At 47.5% G+C, this 11736-nt stretch overlaps 1 protein-coding gene across 1 annotated transcript; it reads right to left on the bottom strand.

The window, feature by feature from the left end:
* Positions 1 to 9561: 9561 nt before the first annotated feature.
* Positions 9562 to 11022, bottom strand: LOC121450305 (sperm motility kinase-like). Its single transcript, XM_041655132.1, has one exon. The coding sequence runs from the start codon at positions 11020 to 11022 to the stop codon at positions 9562 to 9564; it is 1461 nt and encodes a 486-aa protein (XP_041511066.1).
* Between the last annotated feature and the right edge of the window lie 714 nt (positions 11023 to 11736).

The raw sequence follows: 11736 nt of genomic DNA, 5'->3' as shown, positions 1-11736 counted from the left end.
TAGTTGACATATTGTATCATATTTTTATATTTTGCATCTGTGTGTGGCTGTAAAAATTATACAGATGTTGTAATAGGAACAGTGGGGCTGTGTCCCGCCATCCAGCCGCCCGCACGGCTAGCTTTATACCCGAAATAATTACACAGAAACTGTATTCTTTTAAACACTGCTTGGGCCATTTCTATCTAGCCTCTTCTAGGCTAATTCTCACATATTAATTTAGCCCATTTCTAATCATCTGTGTAGCACCGCTAGGTGCGCTTACCAGGAAGATTCTAGCCTATGTCCACCCTGAGTCGGAGCTTCATCGCATGTGTCTGCCCGGGAGCGGGGAGTATGGTGTCTCTGCTCCAGAGAACAGAGCTGTCGAGTCTGAGCTCACTTCCTCTTCCTCCCAGCATTCTGTTCTGTTTACTCCTCCCACCTATGTTTTAACCTATCAGGGCCAAGCAGTTTCTTTATTGCTTAACCAATGAAATCAACAGATTGATATATGACACTCCCACATCATACAGAGAACTTTCCACCCTCAAAGGGAGCTCATCTGTGGAAATAAGACTTTTTTGATGATGCAGTTGTATTGATGAGAATGTTTGTTCCTTTACTAAAACATCGTGCAATTCAACCTCATGACATTTTTTAACCCAAAACGCTGAGGAAGGGTGCCACCCATCCCAGAGGATGCTGACTGCTTCCTTTATGGATATGTTTGACGTTCAACTACAAATACATCTGCCACAAAAAAGGAGGAGAATATGTTCTTTTTTTTTAATCTTTGGAGGATTGGTTATTCAACACTGTCTGCTTTAAATAAACTGTATTGTTTAAAGCATCAAGAATTTGGGTCATAGTCTGTAGACTTGACCTTGGAGGTAACCCCAGAGGAAGTGGACTAAACTACTGACTACAAAGTTCATGCTACAGAAGACGTTAATCATCTCATTATGACCACAGCTGTCTTTTGGTGTATGGAATTTTAGCCTCTCTCTTAATGCTCGATTTGGCTTTATCTGTGCTAATCAGAGTCTAATCAACTTGTCTACTGCCATGTTAGTTCAGCCCTCATTGGTTCCTGCCTCTCTAACACAGTGACCTTAAGTCAGTTACGGTGACTTTGAGGCCTCCTCCATTTTATTCCCATTCTACAGTCCATTTCAACAGCTCCAGAAATCTGTTAAAAGCATAAACTTGGCCACTCTATCCTCTGCCAAAGATTATTCAATGGTTTCCATTGTTCTTAGGAGGTTAAGATGGGCAGAATTATTGAAAAGAATTGCCGCAAATGGTAAAATCAACAGAGCCAGTGTGAGAGCTCCTAGTCTACAGTGGCAGCATCCTCTACGGAGCTTTATTCATCAGATGTGACAGGTTACCGTGGAAGGAGAGCAAACCTACATAGCAAAGCCACAGAAACATCTTGTTGGTGGAAAGATATTGAAACTTAGCAAAAGTATGTTAGTTGGCAAAAATTTGAGCCAAGAAAAGATGAAGATAACCTGGTAACTCTACCCATCAGACAGGACCAGTATGTGCCTGCATGTTGACTGGAATATGTGATCCTCAGATTGGACATTGTGTAGAGAAAGTGTAAACAACACAGTATGATTTTAGTATAGAGTGTTGGGCCTGCCTTAGCCCCTTCAGCAGGCAGTGAGCAGGCAGCAGAGACGTGCTCAGCAGGGCTGGCCCGTGGGTTGACTTCGTTCCCACCAGTCTACAGGAAGGGTCCACTCCATACTCAGCTCCTCTTTCCTGAGTATAGCAGTGAGAAACGTACCACACTTACAGGAAGTTGTGTGTGCAGCGCCATGGAGGTACTCAGGCCTTACGTGCTCGCTGCACAAGCAGGAGGGCTTGAGTTTGCTCCCTAGAACCCCAGTTAGAAAAGTGCTGTGGTATAGTCTTGCATTTCTGCCACTGCAGGTCCAGAGACAACCAACACAGAGAGTTCTTTCCAAGATCCTTAGAAGTCCTTTCTCAGGGTCTTCCCTGGTGTAGAGGGAGCAACCCACGGCAGGAACGGGTCTGGCCAAGGTGCCCCAGTGGCTATCTGTGCTGTCACTGTACTGGGTCCTTGCTTTCTTGTCAACTTCCTGATGACTGGAGGAGGCCTGGGAGCCCTGGGGTGCTTCTTCCAGCCCAGGACACAGTAGAAGCCCCCACACAGTCACTACTCAACCCTGCACATCACAGCACACAGCTGCACCCTGGAACAATTTGCAGGGACCCAAAGACCCGGGCACTACTGGCACCTGTCTGCATCTCCTCTCACCCTCACACACGGGTGCTCACAACTAGACATCTTCTCACACACTACAGAGGTTTTGCACAGCCACGTATTTTCACTCTTATTTTAAAACGTTTCCTTTATTTATATTTATGTGGACGTGTATGTACCTACTCATCTGCATGTGCACCTCAAGCATCCAGGTACTTGAGGAGGTTAAAGGGGGCAATGGATTCCTTGGAACTGGAGTTACAGACAGTTGTGAACCACCCAATGTCAGTGCTGGGAAGCAAACACCTCTGTAAGAGAAGCAAATGGTCTTAATTACTGAGCCATCTCTCCAGACTGGCACAGATGTCCCAGCTGCACACACCAACCCTTATAGACTTGCACACTTTTGCAGATACCACATCATAGCTGCTCACCTCCACACAACCTTATATCCTCACACACCTACAACACTCCCACTTCCACGTGCCCCTGTTTATTACTGTGGACCATGCAAATACATGCAAAATCCTGCACATCCCTGAACACACCAAGCCTACACACTCCCGGGCACCTCTGCCCCCTTCTGCACAACCTCTACTCCCAAAACTCTCCTCCACCCCTGTAGACCGAGACAGGAAACAAAGTACTGGGCACAGAGCTACTGGCTGCAGGAAGCCTAGGAAGCAAGCTGAGAGTCAGCACCCTTGACTGTGGATCTCTGCCCCTTTATTTCCCATGAGAATGGGAGGTGCATCTCATAGTCTGCAAACACCCACCTGCAGAGCAGGGTCAAATCTGTGTCCTCGATGTCTGCTTTCCTTTTGTCCATCCATATGGCTGTGTTTGAATTAGGTCATAGTGAAAACAGTTCTTCCTGGGGGCGTGGTCCACAGTGATAAGAAGCAGAAGTCATGAGATCCTGGAGCTGCCCAGCTCTAGCTCACAGGCTCGGTCTCTCTTCAGGTAACGTCTCCCTAAACTGCAGTCTGACACCGAGTGACAGGTTTGTGTACTCAGGGACCTGCAGGCTCTTGTTAAAAATGTCTATAGGCTCCATCTTTAGACAGAGACACCCCTAATTCCTTAACTTGGGGAATACTGAGAACTCGGCCTGTAACTATTGGTCCCTGGAGCACAGTGGTTCTCCCTGGCCATGGCTGTGTGGATGAGGTGGCCAGACTCACTCTGCTCCATGGCTTCCTCACCACACTGATATTATTGGTGTGAGGGGTGAAGGAGGAGTCCATCATCCCTTATCAGATCACCCTCTCGCATGGGCATTTTATGTGCCCCTTCCTGCTGCATGGATATCACATTTTTTCACACATCACCTCCCAGTGGGTCTTGAGAATATATTTACTCACTTCTCCTCGTGCCTCTGTGTCAGGGAGACTGCAGCTGGCCACCTGGGTGGCCCTGGGTGGCTCTGTGTGTGCAGAAAAGTGGTCTCTGTGGGGGCTGGAGTAGCGATTGGACTTATTCCTCTTGATGGGAAACAGTTTCCGCAACCACAGTTGAAAAGTCCCAACAACCTAGTAGAGCAACGCCTTTCTGGTTCAGACAAGCACATCTAGAAGGCAGTCAGGAGGTGCTCCCTGGAGACTGTCCAGACTGTCCCACCTCAGAAGAGCCCTGGCCTCATAGAAAAGTCACAGTCAGGCCGAAGTGCTCAGTTGTACAGGAGTGAGGGTCCCCAAGCATTAGGAAGCCTGCCTCCAAAAGAGGAGTTGAAGAGCTGTAGCCCAGAGGGACAGCAACCCAAACACACCCACACAGACCTCACACAGCACCACACAGATAGGAGCTGCTTCCTGGCTCCTTTCTAGCACTGGACCAGGATGTCGTATGAAGTCCCTACAGTAATGGAGTCCACTATGTACACAATTACTACAGCGGGGCATCCGGCTTGTGCAGGCTGTCCCAGAGATCCTTAATGACTTTGGATAAAGACAGGGCAATTCCCAAAGCGTAACCTAGGCATGAGTTGCATGCTGCATTACCACTGAACCTGAAACAACTGCGTTGAGAACCATGAATGCATCATGCATCCCCCTGCTGTCCCGTGACAACCTGTCCACTCATTCCCACATTAGTAGTGTTTGTTCACATTCTGACACAATCATGACTCTTACCCAGAGTGGACAGAAATTTAATACCAGCTGGTCAAGAGTGGGAACTTAGAGCCTGCAAGGGGCCATCCACAATCGGATTCAAGATTGCCATTTGTGCTTTTTCCATGGTTCTCATAGATTCTCTAGTCTGTAGGGTTGGAGCTCTGGTAGTATGGTTATTTCCTTTGGTATGGAGATGAATGCTGCCATGTGGAGACCCAGAAGTTGTGTTAACTTAAAAGAAAACCCTCAGAAGAGACCATGCCTTTTTCACTTTCTCTTGAGGAGGGAGGAGAGACCCACGAGGTCATAAAAATGGGCGAACAGCTGCTGGGGTTCAGAGTGGGGCTTCTCAGGTGGTGTAATTGCCCGCATAACACCCAGCAAAACCTCCTGTAGCTACCTGTGCACCCTCCTTGCTCCCATAACAAACCCAGGAAACTCCTGCATCACCACTCTGGCCTGGGAGGAGCCTTTCTTTGGTCTGTCATGGGCTACTCTCTACTGCAGCAATTCCTTAACATCCAACCCTCAATTTTCCCTTTTATGGATTCAGTTTCTCCACCAGCTGATGCCCACCAGCAGATCCCTTTTCTGCCTCTACTGCCAAAAGTGGGGAGATTTGTCTTTTCTCTGTGACAAAAGCCGTGTGGAGGGAGGCTGATTGGCCTGCCCAGACCACATGACTCACGCCCAGGACCAGGTCTTCAGATTACTAGGTCTTCAGGCCATGTGTCCAGTCCTGTGGATGTATCCTCCCTGGGGTAATCAGTGTCACCATGACTTCGTGGGTAAGCATTTCCCAGGCTAACAGGCAGAACTGTGAAGTGGTGGTTCCCAACCTGGCTGCAGGAGTGTCTAGCATGGGTAGCATACACTTGTGCGTTTGTAGGGAAATTTCCAGAGAGGGTTGGCATGTGGGACGAAGGGCTGGGAACCCAAGGAGGAGACTAGGGGAGCAGGAAGACCTGGGTGTGCAAGCCCCTTCTTTGAGGAATTCACCCATTGTTGTAGCCATCCTCCAAGGTCACCACGCTAACTCCTTCTGCCTGCAATGTGAACTCAGTGCTAGGGAGATTCTAGGTCCCCAGCAGCAGACTGGAACTGCAGAGGCATCCAGCTTCCAGACTGCACCTGCATGTTGCCAATGGGGAATACACCGGCCCTTATGTTAACCAGTCCGATACATCTTCCAGGGACGGTGGGATGGCTCATCAGGTAAAGATGTTTGCCACCAAGCCTGATGACCTGGGTTTGTTCTTCAGAACTTATACACACACAATTGTAAAATATGAACATGAATTAAGACATTGTATAAAATAATAGCATGAATGATAAGTAAATCTCCTTCTATAACCAACTCTTCCTCTGGAGAACACTGGCAAGTGGTTAATTGGGAAAACATAAATTGAGAGAGAGAAATGGTCTAGATATTTTTGGAATGAGAGCATTAGCTTTGGAAAAAACCTGTCCATACCCTGTTCACAGGTGAGTATTGGAAAAGATGATGCAAATAGTGTGGGCTGAACTAGCATAACCTCATTCTCACACCTTCCCCTTAGGCGCATTGCAGATGGAGGCAACCAGAGAAACATAAGCTCACATTGACAGGCATGAAGTTTCCTGATGGCATGTTTCCTCTTCCTAGTCCCTCTCTCTACTTCTTTGCTTCTTAGTAGTGTGTGTGCCTGTGTGTATGAGTGTGTGTGTCTGTGTGTGTGTGCCTGTGTGTTGAAAGACCCTACAGACCCCCTCCTCAAAACCCACAGCTAGCATGCTCCCGGGGGAACGTCCTGTTTGCTTTAAAAAAAAATTCTCTGAATCAGCAGCCAGCCTGCTCTCGTAAGAACATCCCATGTGCTTGAGAGAGCAGGGTGTCTATGAGATAGGAAGACTGCAAGGCAGGATGTCAATAAGATAGGACATCAATAAAGCAGGTTGACTGCAAAATAGGTTATCTATAAAGATAGGAACAGGATGACTGTTGCCAGGCATCCATGCTGAGAGAGGAAACCATTCACGCCCCCCCCCCCCCCCCCCCCCCGCCTCATTCCGATAACCACGCTTTTGCTTCTGTAAACTTGCTTCTTGCTGACACCCATGCTGAGTGAGGAAACCATTCATGCCCCCGCCTCATTCCGGTCGACCAATAACCACGCATTTGCTTCTGTAAACTTGCTTTTTGCTCTTCCCTATAAAAATACCTCCCCCCAGTCTGCAGGCGCGCAAGTCCTCCAAAAGACTTTGTTGCCCGCAGGTACTGTGTTTACTCAATAAACCTCTTGCTAATTGCATCCTGTGGTCTGGACTCGGAGAGTCCTGGTTCTGGGGACTTCATTGGAGGAAAAGGTCCTCTCTGAGGGTCTTTCAGTGTGTGTCTGTGTGTGTGTGCGTGTGTCTGTGTGCATGTCTGTACATGTGTGAGAGAGAGACAGAGGCAAATATAGAGAGAAGGTGTGTGTGTGGAATATGTGTGAATACAGACATGGCTGTGTGTGCCACAGCACACACATGGAGGTCAGAGGTCATCTTTGGGTGTTGCTCCTTGTCTTCCACTTGTTTGAGACAGGGTTTCACAACCACTGTATTTACAGGCTGGTGGTCAGTGAGCTCCTAGGAACTCTCCCATCTTGCAGTATGAGTGCTGAGATCACAGGTGTGCATACAAATGATTCTGACATTACATGGTTTTGAGGAATTGAACTCGGGTCTGCAAGCTTTCACAGAACAACCTTGTTCCTTCTTCCGGTGGAAGATGGTAATGGTACCTTCTATTATAGTAGCCATCTTGCAAACTATGAAGAAAAAGTCAAAAATATGAGCTGCAAATCAGGGCCATCAGGAGTTTCCTTTAGAATTTTGTTAAATGAGAAAAGCAATCCCTCAACATCCCATTCATTTCAATCACTAAGGTCTGCTGTCCGGTACTCGCATCCCAAATACTCCTATTGGTGGGTATACTGGAGCCTCTGGAGCCACTTTTAGCCATAGATTAAGTATGAAAGGCAAGAGAAGCTGTTTCTTAGAGTCCTGGATCCAGCAGTTTTGTGATCTCCATCAATTCTGCGATCCAAAGATGAAGACAGCATTATTCTGCTGCCCAGAGGAGCCTGCTCCCCTTTTACACTTCAGAAATGGCTAATTTTTGCCATTTTTTTTCACTTTCCTTGGGAGATGAGTTCATTAAGTGTATCTTCATTTATGTTGTGTGCTTTAACATACTCATCCTGGCATTAACATCTATTCCTTTTACTTCTTCACAGATCTGATCTCACAAACCTCCAACCTTTACCAGAGATTTTATTAAATGAAAACTGTAGTTCTTAAATCAAGTGTGATCACAAAGAACTCTCCTTGTGTTAGCTAGAGAACAAAACTGTGATAACTGTGGCCTTAATTCCAACCCTCCTGCTGAAGGCAGAGCTACAAGCACATGGCAGAGCCGCTAGTCTCCCAGGTGTATATGCTTGCTGCAGAGAGGGAAGGCCTGAGTTCGATCCCTGGGACCCACATGGCAGGTGAGAATTGACTATCAGTTATTCTGCAAACTCCTTACATGTGAAATTAAAATTGTAAAAAAGAAATTACATGTTTTCTCTGGGTAGAGACGTTTAGGTCAGTCTCCTAATGAAGTTGGTGTGAACTGCATGACAACTTAACCTGCCATTCTGTCCCTGTGACTGGTGTTCTGTGACTGCTTCCTACTTTAGCAGCAAGCTGGCCTGCACCCACATCTGATAACTTCCCTTCCTTTCCTGTCCCTTGCTTTGCCTTTACTCACAATATCTGTGATTCTTAAAACATTATTTCATCTTCAGCCTCAGTGGTCATAGGACCCAGGCATGGCCAATCTGAACATCACACTACCTTGGACACAGTGATTGGCTCAACAATAGCCACGTGACTAGTGTGGGCAATGGAGCTGAAGATACTCAGTGATAGGACTTTCTGTGAGGCTGACTGGGACTAAATATCCTCTTCTCACAGGGGGCCTGGGAGGGCAGAGTGGGCTGATGCTGCCTGGGCTTCTACTCCTGAACAAGGACAAGATGAGGTGGTGAGCTCCTGAGAGCCTCCTGTGAACAGAGGCCACAAAAGAAAATAGAGAGAGGAGGGCAGGAGGAGAAGGGAGAGAGATTTGAAGGAAAATTGAGCCAAGATCAACCAGTGTTGGGCTTGACCCTGGAGGGATACTACTTGTGGGAGGGGGTGAGAAGGCATGGAGTCAACCACATAGGCTCTGGAAGTCAGGTGACTATGAAAAACCAACTCCTTTATTGATGGTATGGGCAGGCCTCTCATAGCCCATCCCAAGGTCCCATTGCTCAGGTGGCCAATTCTTCTGTGTTGTTCTTCCTTCACTGGCATCTCTGGTCATTTGTCTGTTAGTCAGCAGTCTCTGAAAATAGCAGCAGGCCTTGGATTGGCTCAGGGATGAAGTTCCTGCCATGCGTGCTCCTGTGGGCTGGTTTTGGCAGGACGGCTGAGGCTTGGGTAGGCTGGTTGACAGGTTCTCCTACAAGCTGGGACCAGAAGCTCCTCTCTTTTATGGCTGATCATTAATATTTATTGTCCAGATTAGGCTTTGCTCATTAGTTACTACTGAGTGTCCAGATATTTACATGAGGCATAACAACAGAGGGAAAACTCCTAAAGATTCTCTATTTAAGTTGAACTTCCTATGATAAACTAATAAAAACATTTTCTTAACAATATATAGAACAACAAATAACAACCAAATTTTAAAAAAAGTACATAACACAAACATCAGAACTAGTAAAACATGGGGGTTTAAACTGAAGCATAGGCTTGAATTCTGTATCCATTGTCCCTGTCAATCAGATTCAAGGACATGCATTGTTGCAGTTTTGCCTGAGGGTTGGAGAGGAGGAAGTGACCAAGGTGATGATCAGCATGAGGTGGGCATCTCAGTCACTGCTGTGGCAGAGGGAGGTGTTTTAGATGTTGTGGGTAACGGTCCACAATGCACAACTGGAGCTGGGGAGGTGGTGGCTCAGTGGGCAGATGGGCCTTCTGTCCAGCCCTGGATCAGGAAAGCAGTGCCGGGGCAGCAGTAAGCTTAAGAAGATATGGACAGGCAGCTCAGAACCTGTAGCTGGAGTATGGATGCAGGGGCCTCTTGCCCTGGGTTGCATGCAGGGCCACAACCATCTGAGCTTCTGTCCTGGCTCCCTCCTGCAGCAGGCACTCCTTGCCAGGGCTGAAATTGTTCTACGCCACTTGCGTTTGCCCAGGTGGGGTGGGCAGGCAGCAGCAGCACAGTGCTCTCAGGGCACTGGAAATGTGTTTTTTCATGAGCTTCCAGCCCCGGAGTGGCCTGGTTCCAGAGGCTGCAGGTACAAGCTGGGGCTGGTCACTGGGCACTTCTGGCTCTCTGGATTCTTCCTCTTCGGTGAAGGCCATGTTCACCAGGCCTACACAGTTGCCATTCAGAGGTGGATCAGGGGAGGAGGATTCATCTGCCAGGCTATCCAGTGACACCGTGGTGACTGTGGTGTCCCCTGTAGCTGGGTTGATGGTTTCAGTGGCCAGTGCGTCTCCTTCTGGGGCTGCGTTATCTGGATAGTGCAGCGCCTCCGGGCAGGTGTGTGTGTGGAGCAGGTGTGTGTGTGTGCTCTCCCCTCTGGACAGCAGAGCCGGTTGGCTGTGGCTCCTCTTCAAGGCACCAGGGACGCTAGTAGCGACTGCAGGGATGATGTGTTGCAGACTGCTATCCCCAGAGCTCACTTTAAATTTAAGGATGTTAATGGTAGCTGTTAGGTTTGACTGTGGGTCTTTTAGAGACGATACCACCTGCTCGCAGGTGTACCCGATGTTACACATGGTCTCCACAACCTTCGGGAGGATTTCCTTGGCGGGAGGTGTTACATGTTCCTGAATATGGCCCAGCCAAGGGTGTTCCACAAGGCGAGATGATGTGAGCCTGAACCAAATGTAACCGGTGAGCAGTCTGGCCAACATGAGATAACAGGGCCTGGAAAGATGGCATGGAATGCGGCACGGGGTGGTGGTGATTAGATGGTACAGAGCTTCGGGGGTCGATTCTACATAGGGCAAGTGTCCGGTGACCAGGACGTAGAAGACAATCCCTAAGCTCCACATATCCCCTGCCAGAGCGTCATACGGTGTTCCGGCCAAGATCTCTGGGGCCAAATATGGCAAGGAGCCCCACAGCTCCTCCTGCATCTGGCCCTCTACGAGCTGAGTGGCCAACCCAAAATCGCAAAGTTTGACTTTGCCACCTTGACCCAGCAGGATGTTTTCTAATTTGATGTCGCGGTGCGCGATCAGTCTTTGGTGCAGGAAGTGCACAGCAGAGGCCAACTGGTTGAATATAGGCCTAGCCTCTTCCTCTGTTAGACAGCCCACCTCATTGATCAACATCACCAGATCTTTCCCTTCCAGATATTCCATGACCAGATAAGTGGTCCGCAGCGTGTTGATTGCGTGAAAGAACTGGATGATGTTCCTGTGATGTAAGGACTTATGGATGGCCACCTCAGAGTTGATGTATTCCTCCTCATTGTACTCTTTCTCGAGCACCTTGATGGCCACCTGCGTTTTTGTGGGAAGGTGCTGGGCAAGGATCACCTCCCCAAATGCACCACAACCTAGTGATGATAAAAATTTATAATTCTTCTTGAGGATGTCCTCTTCCTGGGGGCTGGCCATCATGGCTACCTCAAGTTCTCTGTATTTTGGGCAATTTCAGGGACACACGATGCTAGGGAAGAAATGATATAGTTTTAGAAATGGAAGTTTATAGGTATGAATTCTCTGTCTTGAAATCTGAGATAACCCAAACAACCTAAAGATGCCTTTAAGACCATAAGTTCAAGAATAATCCAGAGGGCAATTGACATAAAGACAATGAACAAGAGCGTAGCAGCATCTGTTCAGATTCTGGGGAAGAGCCCATACTTAGACACAGGGACCTCTGAACTTTTATGCTCTGTGGATAGTAGCTACACATAGAGAAAATCTCATCTAAGAGAAACAAAGTCCACAAAGAGAAATATATGTTCTTCTCCTGTGCATTTGAGGAAGAGGACAGCTGAGCGTTTATCAAAGAAACAGTATTAGTCACAGAGATGGAGTAGAGGAAGCGATAGAGCAGGAGAGTTTGGCCAAAATGCAGGCTAGGTATGGATGGGAAATTTATAATGAAATTGCGATGGTTAGTTTACAGTAATACGTGTTCCAGCTGAAGAAAATTGAAACCGCAGTTGAAAAACGTAAAGAATAAATGAATTTTGAAATGGAAATTGGGTGATAATGAAAAAATAGATATGACATTTACAAATCAAACCTAGGATGTAAACTAATAGCATACATTTAAACATGGATTAGCAAAACTTAACCCTAAAACCGAAACCAATGAATTGG

This window comes from Microtus oregoni, unplaced genomic scaffold (genome assembly GCF_018167655.1).
Source record: "Microtus oregoni isolate MIOR12 unplaced genomic scaffold, Mior012 000007F_ref0000211, whole genome shotgun sequence".
In the NCBI taxonomy this organism is placed as follows: Eukaryota; Metazoa; Chordata; class Mammalia; order Rodentia; family Cricetidae; genus Microtus; species Microtus oregoni.
Note: the sequence above shows the minus strand (reverse complement) of the source record. Positions and strands in the feature narration are given on the sequence as shown.